General features: G+C 34.4%; 3 protein-coding genes across 3 annotated transcripts in view; 2 read left to right on the top strand and 1 right to left on the bottom strand.

The window, feature by feature from the left end:
- LOC119665125 (inhibitory POU protein) overlaps positions 1 to 20,492 on the bottom strand; it is a 68,737-nt gene that overhangs the window by 21,752 nt on the left and 26,493 nt on the right. The window lies entirely within an intron of this gene.
- LOC119671878 lies at positions 5,959 to 6,419 on the top strand. Its single transcript, XM_038082704.1, has one exon. The coding sequence runs from the start codon at positions 5,959 to 5,961 to the stop codon at positions 6,337 to 6,339; it is 381 nt and encodes a 126-aa protein (XP_037938632.1). The 3' UTR covers positions 6,340 to 6,419.
- Positions 17,062 to 17,994, top strand: LOC119665145. Its single transcript, XM_038074453.1, has one exon. It carries the CDS (start codon positions 17,062 to 17,064, stop codon positions 17,992 to 17,994), a length of 933 nt encoding a protein of 310 aa, XP_037930381.1.

Below are 20,492 nucleotides of genomic sequence, written 5' to 3'. Positions count from 1 at the left end.
AAGAAATATTGAGTTTTAGAAGCAGTGAAAGCTTTAGTTAAATTATCTGCCAACATGTTACCAGAATTAATATATTCAAGTTTGACCTCTTTAATAGAAATTTTCTCTTGAATGAACTTAGCTTTGATGTCCACGTGTTTTGTACGTGTCGAAAACAATTGTTAAGAGCTATGAACATCGCGCTTTTGTTGTCACAAAACAAAATCATAGTATTTGATGCGCCACCTATAAGATCGCTCTGCAGTCGATTTAGCCAAATAGATTCTTGGATTTCACAGACTAACGACATCAACTCGGCTTCCGTTGATGAAAGTGCCACAGTGTGCTGCCGCTTTGTTGCCCAAGATATTGCAGCATTCTGATACATAAACACATAACCAGTGGTGGAGCGTCTGCTTTCAACGTCGCCAGCGCAGTCCGCATCACAATAGCCAATGATATCTTTTAACGATTTTCTAAAATATATATAATTGTGGATTGTACCTTTTAAGTACCTCATAATTCGTTTTAGTGCAGTCCAATCAACCCTGCCAGGGTTTGTGGAGAAACGGCTTAACATTTTAACGGCAAAACAGATGTCTGGTCTTGTGATTTGATTGCTTGCATATAGGGTACTGAAGCCATTTTTGTTCGTTCATCATCAGTCTTCGGAGACATTTCAGTCAATATTTGATTTGCGTCAATAGGCGTGGATATTGGGTGACATGTATCCATGCCAAAACGTTTCAGGACATCGGCGATGTATCTTGACTGATCAATCTTAATACCGCAATCATCTCGAATAATTTTTATACCCAAAACTGCCGTAGCTTTTCCCATGTGTTTCATTTTGAATGACTTCATCAAACTTGCTTTAAGATTTTTGATTTTTTTGACATCTTTGCTGAATATCAGCACGTCGTCTACATATCTAGCCACAAAAAACATTTCATTCGAATCAGTGCAATAGATACATTGATCTACTTCACTTCTGCGGAGTTCAAATTCCAACAGCGCTGAGTTGAGTTTTTCGTTCCAAATTCGACTTAATTGTTTCAAACCGTACAGCGACTTATTCAGCTTGCAAACCCTTCCGGAATTATCATTGAAACCGGCTGGCTGCGCCATGTAATCTCTTACTTGAGTTCGCCATTTAAAAATGCAGTTACTGCGTCCATTTAAAGTATGACCAAATCGTATTTAGCTGATAAAACCAACAGTAGTCGATAGCGCACAACTGGCGCAAACGTTTCCTCGTAGTCGATTCCTTTTTGTTGACTATAACCCTTTACAACCAGTCGCGTTTTTCGTCGAACTGCGCCATCATCAGCGTAAACTTTGTTTTTAAAAACCCATTTACATTGAATTGCTATCTTTCCATGTGGTAACTTAGTGAGTTGCCATGTTTGATTAATTGCATGCGATGCCATCTCCTCTTGCATAGCATATTTCCAATCATTAGCATCATTGCAAAATAAGGCTTCTTTAACTGATTGAGGTTCTTCTAATATATAACTCATTGCACAAAAATTGTGAGAAGTACGTAATCGGTTAATTCGTTCAGATCTATGTACCTCTATATCAACTTTTGTAACATCATCGTCAGGCAAATACATTTCATCGTTGACATTGTGATCAATTACCGCTTTGCTGCTTTCATCGATTATATCTTGACTACTTTCGTCAATTACATCTTGGCTACTTTTATCGATTATATCTTGACTAGTTTCATCAATTACTAATGATGGTGATTTGAGACTTCCAGCTCGCTCCTCTGCATCGATATCATGCTCGAAAGGTTGTTGCCAACGATCGGTAAAGTTATTGATATACGATGGTTGTACCGTAATGAACGTTTCATTTTCAAGAAACACTACATTTCGACTAATGATTATTGATTTTGTGCTTGTGTTGCATAGTCTATATGCTTTAGAAGTAGAACTATAACCAACGAATATACACTCAAGTGCTTTTGCAGCAAATTAGCTTGTTCGCTTTTGCTTCGGTATGTGAGCTAAGGCTTTGCATCCAAATACACACAAATGCTTTAAATTTTGCTTCTTGCCTGATCAAAGTTCTTTAGGACTAGCTGCATTGGTGTTATGTGCAGTGCGATTAAGTACATACGCTGCAGTATTTGCGGCGTATAAATTATATCCAATACATAACATTCCTTTAACAGAAACTAATATATTTATTATAGCATGTGTTCACAAAAATCCAAATATAGTTTTCGCCTTAGTAATAGTTACGTGTCACCAGACGCCGGCGAAAAAAGGCGTATGGTGAACCACACGCTGGCTCCCATAATACTATAATGATGAAACAATGCAATATAAATATTTGTCGTTCATGCTAAAAGTACTGTCGTCAATTTTTTACTGTAAATAAGATTATAATGTCGTGCCTACGATATCTAAGAAATCAGGAACAATTGCATATTATTAACAATTGGAGCGAAGAAGACTCATTAGTGCCACGTGACACTCCGCTACCAATTGAATAATAATGTTAGCCACCTGGTAATGTTGCTGGTGAATCGGACAATGAAATGATTGACGATAAATATCAACAAATATTACATGCGAATTTAGAATTTTTTTTTGACTTCCGTTTGTCTAATTGTGAGTAAAATTTTTATATTTGCGGGTTTACATATCCCAAATCTGCCAAAATTGGCTAGAAAAGACATATATTTCCCTAACTTTGTCTCTATCATATTGAAAATATGATGTAGGCAAAATTTATTGGTGCAATATATGTTGCGAATACAACCTAACAGAATTTAACTAAGATGTGCTAACCATTTTTACCCCTCATATACAAAATTAGTAAGGATTCCAATGCTATTTCCTATTACCCTGACCTTGTAAAATTATATGTATACAAATTATGTATTGAATTGTAATCTGATAAATCCATAAAATACCATTAAATCGTATGGCTCTATCAAGTATTTTTTGCTTTATGCTTCAATTTGATTGTATTATCCACCAGTTTACAATTTCACATTCCAACGCCAATTTTTAAGATTATTTTGCAATGCAAAGCAAAATATCAAAATTAACGTTAATATTAATTGAAAATTAATGTCAAATTAAAATTCAAAATTTGAAATGAAAAATTAAGATTATAATTAAAATATGGCGTTTACACTGGCTGAAAATGGCTCATTCTGAATGAGTCATTTGAAAGTGTTTACATTCGTTATATTTCATTTTTTCTCATTTCAATCAGCTGATTTTTCAACTTGCATGTTGATTTAATTTTTGGCCTGTGCCAAAAAAAATGTTACAGGAAGGTTAAATATACCTTCAAACCTTACAATATAAACTGAAAACTTGTTTCTAGATTCCATTTATTTATTTTTGGGTAGTAGAAGTTCCAAAAATTGGTGCATCGTTTTAAAGAAAATGCAACCACCAAACATTTGTTTACCTTTTTTTGTAAATATGTCAAAACAGCTTTTTCAAACTGTCAAAATGCCATGAAGAGCTTTCATTTAGGGTATGTTCAATGGATTCCCTTGCATTTGGAACATATGTGGAATGCATCCGAACGTCTTTTATACAGAATGTGAGAAAATTGCTCATTTTCGCGTTTAAAATTTTATATGCAAGAATGAGCCATTCGCTACTCATTTTCGATTTTTGACCAAAATGAGCCATTTTCGACCAATGTAAAGATTCAAAATCAAAGATTTAACTCAAAACCGATTTCAGTAAACCGGTGATCAAAATTTCAGAAAATTAAATTCAAATTCAAATCAAAATTAGATTCAAAATTTCAGGATATTTTAAATTGAAAATTTAAAACATTAAAATTTAGCATAAAATAAAATAAACAAATAAATTAAAATGAATTAAATGAATAAATTAAATAAATTAAATAAATTATGTATCAAATTTTATATATTTTTTTTTGTAAAATTTGTATTTTGTAACTAGAATTTTGTGAACGAACCTTGCACTAATGAACGTATGACTCAGACAAAATTTCAAGCAAAGTGGCAAAGTAACTCTAAGTCCCTACCTGAGACTTTACATTGCACAGTGTTTCGTCTAGTACAAGGTAAGTGGACAAAATTGATACTCACAATTTCCAAAAACAAGAATGCAGTTTTGTAAACAAATGTGCTGAGATTGCAAAACAAATAACGATTGCTATAAAACTACCGTTAGTTTTCTGAAGTGATGCATAGAAGTACAAACATTTTGCGTTAATTTTAAATGTGATCTTCAGTTGTGTTTTGATCACGTGATCAACGGTCAATTTTTTTATACAAGAGAAAATAAAAATAAGTTTGTAGACTTTGTACTCCGAAAATATTATAGCGCACAACACTGTTCAACTATTTTAATTTGTTTTTAGATTGCACTTATCTCTTATCAAAAATGGAATTTTTCAAAGAATGGTTGTCTCACGCAAAACATGAAAGATGCAAAAAACATTTACTTTATATGAGTCAAAAGTTTGACTTGTCTGATATAACAGAAGAGTCTACAAGAGATTTATAAATGAAATTAGCAAGTTTGTCAAAGAAATTTGAGGTAAAGTGGTACTCATGTGGAAAATCAAAAAGTCGGTTTTTTTACAAAAAATACAGAATTTCTGCAGTTTGAAGTGAAATTACTTATTCAAAAGCATATTCCTTTACCCTCAACATCATCTCAAAGGTGTAAAATGGTAGGACGACCTAAAAACCATATGGAAATAGCTTCATATGAGACTCAAAAAAACCGAGTCCATGGTTTGATAAAAATGAGAAGTGTTGTTGAATTAAAAACAGCTGCTGAAATTGCTCTGCGGTTTGCTGGAAGTCGAAAAGCTGCTAAAATTATTAAAAACACGACGAAGAGTGACTTTAAAGAATCTGAACAATGTGCAGAACAAAGCCAAATGCGAAGTTTAACAAGTGATGAGGCATTAGCGTAACTTGTAGATACCAGACTGATGAGTAATTTATACAAACGAACTCGAAAATGGGCGCTCAAAGTTGGTCATGAAATATTTCCAGCATACTATTCTTTAGCGAAATCCAAAAAAAACTTGTTGCCCTCCAGATGAGGACATATTAATATCAGAAACTCGAATGGAAATAAAACTGCAATCAGTTATTGATCACACTACAATTCGAATATTAGAATTGCAAAGAGATGTGGTGAGGGAATTGTCTCCTGCTCATTTATTAATTTTAATTACTAAATGGGGATGTGATGGAACTTCTGGACACAGCACATTTAAACAAAAACTCTCAAACTGCGTAGATAGTGATGAATTTTTATTTATTTTTTCATTTGTACCCATTCAACTAAAATATGGTAATAAAGTAATATGTCAGAATCCTCGGCCGTCATCTACAATGTATTGTCGTCCAATTAAGCTAATTTTTTTTTAAAGAAACCACGGAATTTACCCTAGAAGAATCCAATAAAGTACTTAACGACATAAGCCAGTTAAAAATACTACACAAATGATGAAATAAGTGTAGAACACAAAATGCTATTTACAATAGTTGATGGAAAGGTGTGCAATGCATTGACAGAAACTCGATCACCACAAAAGTGTTATATTTGTGGAGCAACACCTAAAGAAACGAATTATATAAAAGTTTTTTCATCTAATAATCTAATAATCATAATTTTCATCTATGGTTGCACATTAGCTATCGACTTGATTTTAAGAAATGGCAAATAAGAGAAGATTGCGATAAAATAATAGTAAGACAGCGTTCGAATGACATCAAAACAAGATTTAAGCGAGATATGGGATTAATTATAGGCAAACCGAAACTAGGTTGTGGATCCTCTAATGATGGAAATACTGCACGAAAGTTTTTTCATAATACTAAATTAAGTGCAGAAATTACTGGCTTAAATGAAAATTTAATATACAATTTAAAAATTAAATTGATGACCTTGTCATCTGGTTTTGGAGAAGACAAGAAAGTTATATATAAAGCACTATTTTTGGTATTACATGTCAACCACTCTACATAAGATTCTCATTCATAGTGCGAATGTTATTAATAGTTCACTTCTACCAATAGAACAGCTTTCAGAAGAAGCACAGGAAGCGCGAAATAAGGATTGTCGTAGATATCGACAGCATCATTCAAGAAAGAACTCACGAGAAGCCATGAATAGAGACTTACTTACAATGCTTTTGGTAACTTCTGATCCAATTATAAGTAGCTTAAGAAATGTGCCTTCAAAAAACTCAAACACATATCCTCGTGAAGTTTTAAATTTATTAGCATCACCACCAATTAATATTCATGTTCCTGATTATGAAGAAGAGCTTTATGAAAATTACTCCAAAACCGGTAGCGATAAGAGCGCTTATATTGAATCTGAGTAGGAATCATTTATAATATAACCATGGTGATGAGTTCCAAATTAGTTCATGTGGCTATCAAAATTAACTAATTATTTCTTTTTTAATACAACTAAATATTTATTTATTTATAATTATTAAATAATTTTTGTACATATACATATATATAGGTATGTGTTTTTTATAATAATAAATAAAATTAATTATTCCTTGAAAACAAGAGTATTGAATACATTTATATTTCTTATAATTCTTGAACCATTCATAAGTAATTTTATATTGAAAAAGTTAATATATTGAAAATATAGGTATTCGAAACTTGAATCCACTTTTACTCGCTTACTGTTTATTTGCGACACACCTCATAGAACAATTTTTTTTTGTTTCAACATATTAAATGCATTTCCGATAAAAAATAATTTTGTCCACCTAACTTGTTCCACTCGAAACACTGTGCGTCGGTATAAGTTTAAAATGTTCAAATAAAAAACAAATAAAAATAAAAATACAAATCAAGCATTTTTATATAGTAAATTAGTTGAATAAGGAATACTGAAAGGGATATTGAATAAAACAAGACATTAGTAGAAAATATTTCAATGTTAATTTCAATAGTGACTTAAAGTCACACCATGGTACGAATGGGGTTAATAATATAAATAAACAATGGCAATCGAATAAAATAAACTTGAAAATCTCTATTGACAGTCTATGTTCATTTCGTGATTGAGTAAAAGATTATTGAAATACTGGATTTGAAAAAACCGTTGAACAAGCCCAATTGTTTGTAGAAAAAAGTAATTATGAAATTGCACCTAAATTTAAAAAAAAAGAATAGTAAAGAAGTAACCATTGTTCTGATACCGACTGTAGATTTAAAGGACTTAATGGATATTTTGAACACTTTGGTTTCATATATGACATTATTCATATAAAAAGTATACCAAACGAAGATCTTCTCTATCATTGTAATGCTTTGGATATAATACTTCGGGAAGATGAAAACTGCGACATTCAGTCTTTTGAACTATATGAGGAACTGTTGCTTTTAAAATCGAATTCACTAGACTCAATCAACGATATAAAGCAACTCGTCCGGTTCATTAAAGAAAATAATTTAGAGGAAGTATATCCTAATGTTTATATAGTAACCAGAATCATGCTTACAGTTCCAGTCAGTACAGCTTCTGCAGAAAAAAGCTTCTCAAAGCTAAAATTGATTAAGACCTATTTGCGAAATACGATGAGTCAAGAAATACTATCTGCATTGGCAATTTTATCAATAGAAGCGAAACTAGTAGCTGGTGCAAATTATGATATAATTTTAAAAACGTTCAGTACGGCTAAAAGTAGGAAAATTCATTTATTTTAAATCGTGTTTTTTTTGAATTTGATTACCAATAAAATAATATGATAAAGTTAATGTAAATTATTTACTTTTAGAATTCGGTAATGCAAGGGGGCTAGACCAACGCCTAGAGTTGGTCTAGCGATACCACTGACTCTACGCAAAACAGGAATTTATTTATAGTTCGACACACTATTTTGTTCTATTAAATCTGTTTAATGAATATATTGCAGTAATAAATTCAAAAACGCATTAAAAAACTTCTAGTCATTAAATTCAAGGTACCGTCATCGCATATTCCGGACATTAAAGCTATTCAAGCAATGTATTCAGGGTTTTCGCCAATAACCCGTTATCCCAGTAGATTTAATTACAGTTGCTTGTTGAAACATTGTTCAAAAAAATCTTTGCCAGCTGTACAACTATGTGTGGTTTTTACCCATTAATGTTGAAATTTCTTGGTGCCAATGAACGTATTTTTGATCGTTGTTATTTGCGTTTCTGCGGTACATATTATCTACGTACAAATCTTCATGCAGCTCTACCATTCGCCATAAGCATCTATTAAAATTGTTAAATTAAAATATTTACTACTAAATTTACGTTAAAAACTTACCCTCAATGCATTTAATTGTTTCAACAGCGCTGTTGTTAAGTAATCTGAAATTTCACTTTTTTCCGCTTTCTTGTTAATATACTATATTTATTAAACACAATAAATAAAAACAAAATCAGCTGCGTTGACAATTCAATTTCGCTTTACTTAAGAAGAATTAAAAACGACCGTTCCGACGTTTGTTTTGTTTTCAGCTGTGATTGACAATAATACATTGGTTACATTCTGCGGTTTTTTGCCACATTAAAATGCTGCCAAAAGCCACAGCAATTTTTTAATTACAAAAACTTTTTAAGATTGAATGCTTAATTTGCAATTATAAATTCACTTTATTCACTCTTATATTTAATTTATTATACATAAAAATCCAGAAAAAAGTACAACAAATATTTTGCAGAACAAAATCATGGCACACCTTATGGAAACTTTCAGAAACATTGGCGATTGGGACAATGTGCACATCATAAGCCGTATGTTTCAGATCGTTGTCGGTTTTGAAGCTAAAAGTAATAAAGTTTTGCACCTTTAGGCATATTTCATGAAAGTTTCTGTGTGATTCGGTCACACTCCAGAAGGAAGTGTTTCTTTATTTAACTACTTACATACAATATTTACATTTTTTGTTTCAAACGTTCATACGTTTGAACGAGGTGTTCGAACGCAATGTTCAAGTTGATTATTTAGATTTTCTATTTCAACTATTCATACGTTCAAACGAGGTGTTCGAACGCTATGTTTACGTAGACGCCACATGTCTATATAATGTTGTTGTACATAATGCCGTGAATTACTTTCAGCGGATATAAATTTATTCGCTATGATAGAGCCGGCAGAGGTGGGGGAGTCGCTATTCTTATTAGAGATTCCCTTAGCTTCTCTCGTATTTCCATACCTCCTCTAGCCTCCATGGAAGCTGTAGGGATTACCATTGAAGTCAATTGCTTTTTCCTTGACTTGTTTTGTATTTACTATACTCCCTCTATTTCTTCGCGAATTGAGCCATCTGACTTAGACACTCTTCTAACCCTCACCCAAAACCGGGTAATCATCGGTGGTGACTTTAACAGTAAGCACACCCTTTGGTTTAATGAAAGTACCTGTTTTAATGGTACTGTCTTATATGAATGGCTCAGTGATAATTCACTGAGTCACGACATTAGGGTTCTCGCCCCCTCTGTTCCAACACGCCTTAACTCTGTTCTCGATTTCTTTCTGATAGATAACAGGCTCCACAATTTCCTTGGAGAACCTTCCGTCATAGACGGTATTTCTGACCATCAAGCGGTGTACCTTCCTCTTTCTGGGTGCAGAGCTTCTGCTCTCGCTCCTCGTACCATCTATAATTTTGCGGCCACTGATTGGCTAGAGTTTAATAACACTCTGGACCAATATCTACTTAATATTAATATCCCAGAACATAGGAATGTGTCCTGCTCTGAACTTGACATTTTGGTCTCTGAACTAGAGTCTGTCATTTCCAGTACAGTCGAGGCTCATGTTCCCAAAACTAGACTTCTTCGAAGCTATCAGGTACCTCTTGACAGTTGCACTCTGAACCTCATTAGGCACAGGAAATCCCTTCGTCGTAAAGTCTACCGTCTTAGGGCGGCTGGCTCTACCTTTGCTGCTCAATTTCGAGCGATTCTGAAAAACCTAGACTCTATTATATCTCAGAGAATTAATAGAGCTAGATCTATTAGCTTACAAGCTAAACTTCGCACTACCACATGCAGATCTGACGTTTTCAATACGATCAGTCAAATTTGTGGTTCCAATAAAAGTATCCCAGACCTGTACTACTCAGGTGCCATCTACTCCGAGGACTCATCCAAATCTAATATATTTGGAGAAGTCTTCGCCAAAAATCACCAACTTACTTTGGATGACGGTGACCCTGACTTTGTTTCAGCCACCAATAACCACATCCATAGCCTCTTCAATGTCTATAGCGGCACCATTGCAAATTTCTCTCGTCAATGCTCTGCCCTCTGCACCGACAATAGCAACCCTAGTGGTCTCATAACTCCTTCGGTCCTTTGGGAGATACTCTCTCTCAAAACCCCCAAAAAATCTTCGGGTATCGATAAGATATCCTATCATACTCTGCGCCGTTTGTCTCCTATTTTCTTTAATTCTTGTGCCATGATCTTCAATCATGCGTACAATCTTGGCTATTTTCCTCAGCCATGGAAAAAGGCAATCGTGCGTCCCATCCATAAAAGTGGAAAGCCTAAATCTGATCCCAACTCCTACAGACCCATATCCCTTTTAAACTCAGTAAGCAAATTATACGAAACATTCATACAAGGCAAACTGAAGTTTTTCGTTTCCGAAAACCGTGTTCTCCCGAACTTTCAGTTCGGTTTCCGAAATAAGACATCGACTGTGGATGCGTTGCACCATCTTCAGAATGACGTTTGTATTGGCTTTGCTAACAAACAATCCACTGTAGCCATCAGCCTAGATATCGAAAAGGCATTTGACACAGTGTGGACCGAGGGTCTGGTACACAAACTTCTTGCTCTTGGAGCCCCAAACCAACTCTGTAGCGTTATCTATCAGTTTCTTACAAATAGGTCCTTCATTGTTAGAATTGGCTCATCTCTTTCTAGTGAACACTCCATCGCTGCCGGTGTTCCTCAGGGTTCAGTACTTGGCCCCATTCTCTTTAATATTTACACATCAGATCTTCCTACTCCTCCCCCATGCATTAAGCAAATCTGTTATGCAGATGATTGCCTCATTTATATGAAGTCCACTCTTCCTCGTAGAATCTCAACTGAGCTTAATAGCCACCTTAGCACCCTCTCTGCTTACTACGGTAAGTGGAAGATTAAGCTCAATCACTCAAAAATTTCTGCAATACCACTTATTGGCCAGCGTGCTGATCGAGTTGCGTCCTTTAAGATCTCTAACCTTAAACTTAGAATCAATGGCACCCCCATTCAGCTTGTTGACAAGCTAAAGTACCTGGGAGTTGTATTCACTCCTAAGCATAACTTCGTCTCCCATGTGAGTTATGCCATCCAAAATGCCACCTTCAGGCATAAATCCCTCAAAAATGCACTCCGTAGACATAACCAGCTTAATAGCAAAGTAAAAGTACTTTGTTATAAGCAACTTATTCGACCCCTTCTTTCATACGCCTTTCCTATCTGGTCTGGAATTAGCTCCCACCAGATGGAACGGATCCGAATCTTCGAACGAAAAGTTATCCGAGATTGTGTGAACTACCGGCGAAGGCCGTGTGGCAAACACCATCCTAACTCTCTCCTCTTTAACTCCGCTAGAATTACGCGGATTGATGAATACCTTCTTTCACTAGCTAGGCGTTACTTTACTCGCGGCCGAAACCCACCTGACGTTCTACAAGTAGATCCCCTCCCAACAGTTTTACTTGAGATTATGAGGTATAAGCCTCCACAATTCCTTGCGCACTATCTTGAGGAAGAGCTCATCCGAGCTCCACTTATTCCGCTTTACAATCGTGGTTTTTTTGATCCTGATTGTAGAGTATATACATAATTAGACCCCCCTCGCAATCTTGCGTAAACCCATCTCCTTCATCGATATTTCCATCCTTCTTAAGTTATTAGTCTATTTTCGGCTTTGATAAATTTAGCTTGCTAAATACTAAGCCCTTCTGCTCTCCTTCTACTTTCGTTCACTGGAATGGGGGTTGCATTCGCTGAACGCGGCTGCAATCTTCCACATCCATTCCTAAGAGGTGGTTTAGTGGGTTCAAGTCCCACACGGCGGCTTTCGATGCTTCCACCTACTGCAAAAAAAAAAAAAAAAAAAAAAATGCCGTGAATTACTTACAATTCGCCGATATTTGCAGAGCCCATACCCCTCCATACAAGCACCATGTTTCACAGACATGAAAGGATAATTTTTTTTTGAGGCCGATCGAAAGATTTTAAATTTTGTTCAAGAAAATTATATTGTTTAAAAAGTCAAACAACTTGCTTTAGTATTCCTTTGCATAAGCTACGCGCTTTTAACCTTCAAAATAAACAGTTTTCGCATAGCAGGAAGACAACTGTAATTAGTCGCATTCAATATCCTCCTGACGGTTATGTGATGGTCGGCTTGTGTTCTTTGCAATGATGTCGTATTTTCGAACCCCTTCACAATACTCCGAATGGTATAGCGGCTTTTATCCATCATTTCCCTAATCTCGGCATAAGATTTGCCTTGACTGCGGAAATATAGAATTATTTTTCGCTGAGATTTGGTGGTTTCTTTATGTTTACTGTTCATTTTGCTTAAAATGGATTAAATTTGTTAAAAATAAAGGCCATATTAAATACCATGTGACATATTTAGCTAAAAACTGGGCCACCACACTATCTGTGATGTAGTTAGGGCAGATCTTTTTTAGAAAAAAGTTGTCAGATTGACGAAACAATGTTAAAATATTTCATTAGAAGTGTGTCAATTATTTCGTTCTGTAAAATTTAAAATTTTTTTTTGATTTTTTAATTTCAAGAAATTAAATGTTAAAAATAATATTGTTGAGTACGTTTTTTAAACTTTTATAATTTTTTAACTACTAAATGAAATATCATTTTTTATATATTTTAAAGTTCAGGATATTATTATTAATGTTCAATTTTCAAACATGTTCAATTTTTTACAGTAAAATTTTAAAAGTGAATATTTGTAAAAGTCCCTCATATTTTTATAGAGTTTTTTACTTCTATCTGCGACACTAAAAATGTGTATCCAAGTTTTTCTATAAAAGTTTTCCTGCTAATACCCAAATGTTAAAGGTTACCTAAAATTTGTTGTTCCCACACTATGTTTTATATCTATTTTAGATTACAGAAATAACTGAATAATTATGTAAAATATGACCTTCAATAAACCTCATATATTTTATCAATAGATTCAATAAATAATAATAAAAAGTAATTTATTATATTACAAATATTTAATTTACTTACATTTCAATTTATATATATATGTATGTTGAAAAACAACGTAGTTACCAAGAATTATGTTCACACGCACGCCTTACAGTATGACTGAAATTTTTTATATTGTATGCATAGCCAATTGATTCCAATTCTAAATCTGTCCACTCTTTTCGCAATAGGAAAACAATGAACAGAAAGAACGACTATGACAATATAAGTGAAAACTGTCTGTTCGTGTTGTGCTATGCACTAGGCCGCTAATCCTACTTTTATTGCGGTTTTGTTTTTCATTTTAATTGTTTATTGTTGTTTAACCTAAAGTTATTTTTATTTAATTGCTTTACTGCACTGTTAAGATTTTTAAAAAATTATATATCTACGTAAAAGATTGCACCATATATAAATGTCAACTTATAATTTATAAATTTAGTTATTACTATCACATGCACTAAGTAAAAAGTCAAAAATCGTCGGCAATACCATTTATTTTTAACAGTGTTTTAATTTAATAAACTTGTGAAAGTTATGACTTGTAAAATTATTCAGTTAAGTTATGTGGCCAATGGGGAAATAAGTGAGAATAATGATAACAAGTGCCCTAATGATATGCTATTTTTTTCCTTGAACGAACTCGATGAAAGTAACTCTAGGGTATCTTATAACTGGACAGTAGAACCCTGATCTAGGCGATCTAGCAAAGACATCGAAGAAGACATTATATCAGATGCATTTTCCAATTCAGAAAGTATAAATATTGATTTATTGTCTTTAAGATAAACAATAGAGTATGTAGTTCAAAAATACTTCGAAAATGAAACTGTGAAGCTTGCAATATAAACGTTAAAAAAGGGATGAAATTTCTACTGCTCCAAGTGAGCAGTGAGTCTTTTCAATGTTTCTTGTAAACATGTCGAGGTTTTTGAATACGTATTCAACAATAAACCGGATGGAATTGGCAGTTTAATAATAGTTTAATAATAGAAATGTGCAAAAAAACCGCTCAGTGGTTTAATGGGCCCTATAATGAACATCTAATCAAGCTTCTTGATTTTTTAATATTGCTTTCACTTCAAAACATTACTTGTGAGCTTTAGAGAATTTAAAAATCAAGAAACATTTCTAAATCAAATAAGAAAAACGTTAGTTCTACAATTGAAGTTATTATTAAAATATAAGATTAATTATTAACAATAATGTAAAAGAACTTAACCAAACATTGTAAAATAGGTAATTATATTCTCAGAATTAATTATGTTAAGGAACTATTAATTAACTATTTAATTAGTACATAAGTATATATTTTACATTCTTAGAATTAATTTGAATTGTAATATTGCAAATATTAGTAAAATAATAAAAACAAAACATGCAAAACAGAAACATACAAATATAAACAAATTTAAATATACATACAAGTTAAACAAAATGAACATAATATAAAAGGCATAACAAATCTTCTTCCTGCTAGTGTTTTCATGGCGAATAAATAGTTAAAAGTTACTAAATCAAAATAGAGCACATTTATATATAAAAGAGCTGTTGAGTGTGATAATGTGCACATATCGATGAAAATTCAGCCTCTTTGCACACATTTAGTAAATCGACTCAAATATTGAGTAATTCCTGGGTTTTTAAAAAACCAGTAAAACAAAATGTTTGCGACTGATATATTTGCGACTGATATATGTTTATCTACTTTTTGGCACGAAGGTAGCCAAAGACGAATTAAAGTTTTTTGTTGCTGAATGGACAAACAAACAGCAACAACTCTTGTTATACTATTGTTTGTTATTGTACACTAGTAAATGTCTTTGTATGCTAGGGTAAGACAGAAATTATTGTTGAAGGTGATGCATAGACTTTGTTTTTGTGCTTTTTTTTTCTTAAAATATGTGTCTGGCCTTGTGTGCATTAGAAAACTGCAAGTTTACTCAGTGTACTCAAACTGGCATCATTGAATGTGTTTCATTTTTATACATTCTGACTTTATTTTTCGTATAATATAATAAAAACGATAATTTAAAGAATATTTTCCTGAACCAAAAAAAGGTCACAATATCGAATATAACTATTATTATTATCAAAAAATTGGCTACGAATGCACCCCGACTTAAAAGATCTAATGTGCGCCTTTAAGCTGAGTTAGACGGTAGGTAACGTAAGAAATTAACTCAAAGCGAAATGCACAACCAATCAAACGTGTGTATTTGATAGGAACGAAATAAACCAGTTGAGCCTTCAGTTAGACGGTGGGTAATGCAAGAAATTAATTCAAAGCGAAATGCACAACCAACCAAACTTGCGGAATGACAAACCTCCACAAGCGAAGGACGTCACGCAAATGGTTACACCAATGCAGCCAAGGAAAACAATATCGGATAGTAGCTATGCCAGTGTAGCCAAGAGCTTAAGAATAGCTATTCTTCCGAAATCCTGCCCGGAATCAACCCTTTCGAGGGATGAGTAAGGTAAGAACGAGAAACTTCTCATTGAGGAGATGTACAAAGAATGGGATGCCAAGCTGCGATTTGGCGGGATGCACTTTCGATCAGGACTTATACTGGACGGATGGGAAGGCGTTGAACTCACCACTTGTGTCAAAGACAACATATCGAGCTTACATATGATGACGGTCTACCTCCCAAGAGCTAAAGGTGTCGACACAGAAAAGCTGCTAAAGCTACTTATAACGCAAAATGAGGGCCTACATACTCAGCTGTGGAGAGTTTTCAGCAGCAAGGATATGAAAAATGGCAAATTCCTAACAAATTCCGTTGAAACCTAACCGGTTTCAGGAAGCCATAAAAACGAACAGCTGTACGATCTTCTACAGGTTCAGCTCAGTCCCGGTCTACCTGCATAGGGGGCAGAAGAAAAAGGAGGGAAGTAACCCAGCTGGGGAAACCATACCAGCTGAAGGTCCAATATCTGCAACTATTGCATAACAAGTGTGCTACTTCACGAAAGTGAGGACATTGAATCCTTAGATCTCTCCCTACTAAACTTGGCGCCTGATGACGATTCCGACAGAATCATTCTGTCAGACATCGACGATGATCAAGAATAACCACTTGATGACCAACACTAAAGTCGCCAAAATAAATCTAAAAGCTGCAACGGCAGTTATTGCAAGGGCTATGCTGAAATCAAATTTGAGCACTCTTGGTCCAAGAACTTTGGATCCACAGGAGTCGAATCTGTGGTTTGACTGCAAGAAATATGCAGACAATTTGGGATGTAACATGCGATAAACCAAGAACCTGCATTTTATTAAATACTAATATTAATTTTATCTATCTTTCAGAATTTCTCTCCAGGGACCTCGTTGCCATACAAATTCCAGCCAACATCAAAGTAGTAATAGTAGAAGTTGTAAAAAAAGTCGTAGAAAACTATATCAGGAGTACTACACTGAAAAGGTGGACTATTATCACCCCTAATGCGGAGTATGATAGTGGATGAACTATTGGTAAGACTGGATAGAAATGGCTTCCAAATCCATGGATACGCCGATAGTGTGGCAATAATCTACAAAGGAAAACTCGAACATACAATGTGTGAAAGAATCCAGTTAGGCCTAAATGTAACAAAAAAATGGTGCAATTCTGTTGGGCTGAAAATAAATCCAGCAAAAACAACCATTGTACCATTCGCGAGAAAATACAAAATAAAAAATCTTAAAGCCATCCGCTTAGATGGGTTAGAAATAAAACTACAAAAGGTGGTCAAATTTTTAAATTTCAAACCAAAAATTACTATGGAAATCTCACATCCAAGACGTAACAAAAAAGGCGACCAAAGCCTTTATGACATGTTTACATACTATTGTATATGTATCAGCTATAACAATTGCTACTACAATGGGATGCAAGATAGGACAACCCAGAGAAGGACCACGAAGAGCTGCAATTTATGGAAATAAGAGTAATACGCCACGAAGAATACAAATTAAAATTGATCATTTAAGAGGAGACTTAGAAAGAATAAATAAGTACATTGAAGGTAATCCTACAAGAAGACTTAAAAACAGGATCAATAAGATATTAAAGGCATACAATATTCACACACGCTACGAAACAAATAACACTAATATTATTAACACAAGAGACACTATAAAACAGAAACTATGTGTACAAATAGCGAGACAGCGTAAATACAAGTTATCGAATCAAAGACGACAAAACAATAGACACTTTAGTAGCAACGAAAATCAATTCTATAGAAAAATACGATCCAATGCCAATACGTCAGACGACGTATATCCAAGTAAGAATAGTACAGAAAATTATTGGAGTTCACTGTGGTCCAATACACAAAAACATAATGAATCCGCTCATTGGATTGAAAAAGAGAAAGAGAAATATCACGACAAAAAAATGTCAACTTATCTAATTACATGTCATCAGGTTAAACGAATTATAGCAAAAACACACAACTGGAAATACCCTGGACCAAATCACATACAAAACTTTTGGTTTAAAAGATTTACTGCAGTCCATCAAAAATTAACTGAACTTTTAAATGAATGTCTACAAAACCCTGCAACATTTCCAATCGTTTTTACGAAAGGAAAAACATATCTAATGGCGAAGAATAATGGATTTAAAGGAAACCTAGCAAATGGCTGTCCAAGTACTTGTCTTCCAACAATATATAAGATACTGACTGCTTGTATTAGCGATTTTATAAATACATACCTTACACAAAACGATATTATGTGCGTAGAACAGAAGGGATGCAAGAAACACGCAAAAGGATGTAAAGAACAACTAATAATTGACCAAATATGTTAATATTGAAACAAGCAGCTAAGAAAAATAGAAACCTGCACATGTGTTTTATTGATTACATGAAGGCTTTCGATACTGTCCCGCACAGTTGGCTGATTCAAGTCCTGAACATATACGGTATTCATTCAACTATTGTTAATTTTCTTGAACACAACATGACGAGATGGCGAACAAACATAGAAATGTTCGCTCAAAATGGAGTCATACGAACAGATGAAATAAGTATTCGACAAGGAATTTTTCAGGGTGACTGCCTGTTAGCCTTGAGGTTTTGTATGGCGTTCAACTCGCTAAGTAATCTCTTAAGGAACGCAAAGTATGGCTTCATTGATGTTGCAATACCAATAACCAAAAGCATGGATCGCACTTATTTTCATAAATGTAGTCGATATGCAGAATTAGCTAGTACGAATTCAGCGCTTATGCACCGCTCTAGTCCTGTGAATATTCAATACCATACTCGCCGTAGCACATTACTTCATCGCCCAGCTGATACCTCGAGTAATATCCGAGAAGAGTTTCAGAGAGCATACTTGGAATACTTTGAAAATGATCCGTTGCATCGGCCTAAAATTCCTAGGCTCCATACAACCAATGCAACGCAAAATATTCTATCCCAGATAAATAGCGAAATCTTATCTCGACTAAATGCTGATACTACACTTCTACACTTACAATCTCTTGTGTATTGTGGTGCAGTAACAGCAATAAAGTTGCATTATCAAAAGATCCAAACGTCTGCTATTGATGCGGGACAAAAACGTATTCCGCCTTGGATGGCTCGTCTTGAGCGTTGTTGAGATTTGCTACGTAAACACATTTGTCAACTAACAGCATATAATGTTAGTCCACCAAATGGTAGATTAAAGAAATGTGCAGTAAAAATATACAGACAGTTTTCTATTCATAAAGACACACCAGTTGTAGAGTTAATGGATATTTTAAAGCAAAAACTCTCCGTTATTTGTAATCGCTTACGGAGATATGGAGAATCACATGCCAGACGTGTTCAGAGCTCTATGTATATAAAAAATCAACGTCAATTCTTCTCTACACTTGGTTCAACTGACAGCATTAGACAACATGCATCTTTCTCAGTTACAGAAGCAAAGAACTATTGGAGTGCGCTGTGGGAATCATCTAAAGTCCATGCTCTGTATGCAGAGTGGATAGATGCCGAACATAATCGTTATGCTAATATTGCCACAATGCGACTTATGGAAGTAACTGAGGACGAAGTACGGGAAACCATTTTAAGATCCAGTAATTGGAAAGAGCCAGGCTTGGATAAAGTGCAGAATTTCTGGTACACACAGTTTCGCTGTGTCCATAACCAACTTGCAAGGCTTGTAACAAATTTAATAAAAAGGCCGGAGAGTTTCCCATCTTTTTTCACCGCTGGTGTAACATATCTTATTCCAAAAAAGGAAAGAGTTGACTGTCCAGCGGAAACAAGGCCTATCACTTGCTTGCCGACGCTTTATAAATTCATTACGTCGGTGATTAGCAAAAGGATATATGCGCACTTAGAGGTTAATGATATATTGACCGAAGAATAAAAAGGCTGTCGTATTGGTTCAAAGGGATGTAAAGAACAACTGATAATCGATACGATAGCAGTAGGACAGGCAGTAAAAGCAAAAAGAAACCCATTTAGTTGCTTTATTGATTATGCTAAGGCGTTCGATAATGTCCCATATTTTTGGCTGATCAATGTCTATACCGCATAGATCCTGAGTTAATCAAACTTTTGACGGTAATCATGAAAGGGTGGAGTACCATATTATCGGTACCTACGGCTGATGGCGTTAAGTTACCAGACGTCATACAAATATAAAGAGGTATTTTTCAAGGAGACTCGCTGAGTCCTCTTTGGTTTTGTATGGCACTAAACCCTCTCTCATAGTTATTAAAAAATGCTAAAGGACATGGTTTTGCAATCAAATATGGAGTGCTGAACAGCAAGTGTGAGTTGAGTCATTTAAAGTATCTTGATGACATTAAATTGTACGCTGGAACTGATGAACATCTTAAAAGTTTATTACAGCTTACGGATATGTTTAGTAAAGATATTCGGATGGAATTTGGGTTGGACAAATGCCGAAACCGAGTCATCCGGAGAGGTGTTCATGAGTCGCATGATTTGAGAATTTCCATATTCAAGCCATGGCTGAAACAGACTTTTATAAGTACTTAGGTATATTGTAAGGTGCACACGTAAAAGAGAGCGATTTAAAAAAATAAAATAATGGATGAGTTTATCTATAGAGTGAAATTGGTATTAAAATCTTTACTCTCCGGAAAAAATAAAGTAAGTGCAATTAATATATGCCATACCATTACTGCTGTACTCTTTTGGTATATTAAGGTGGTCGGACACGGAATTGGAAGCAATCCAACGCAAAATCAGAACTTTAATGTGCGACTATCGCATGCGTCATCCAAAATCTGCTGTGGAAAGGATATGTCTACCGAGAAATATTGGTGGTAGAGGAGTGCTC

The sequence above is a fragment of the Teleopsis dalmanni genome, chromosome 1, assembly GCF_002237135.1.
Source record: "Teleopsis dalmanni isolate 2A chromosome 1, ASM223713v2, whole genome shotgun sequence".
NCBI lineage: Eukaryota > Metazoa > Arthropoda > Insecta > Diptera > Diopsidae > Teleopsis > Teleopsis dalmanni.
The sequence above is the reverse complement of the archived record's forward strand: the minus strand, read 5'-3'. Positions and strand labels throughout refer to the sequence as shown.

Bases quoted from the DNA above. Each gene is read 5' to 3' on its own strand.
- LOC119671878 (XM_038082704.1), top strand. From the start codon at position 5,959: ATGTCAACCACTCTACATAAGATTCTCATTCATAGTGCGAATGTTATT.
- LOC119665145 (XM_038074453.1), top strand. From the start codon at position 17,062: ATGGGATGCAAGATAGGACAACCCAGAGAAGGACCACGAAGAGCTGCA.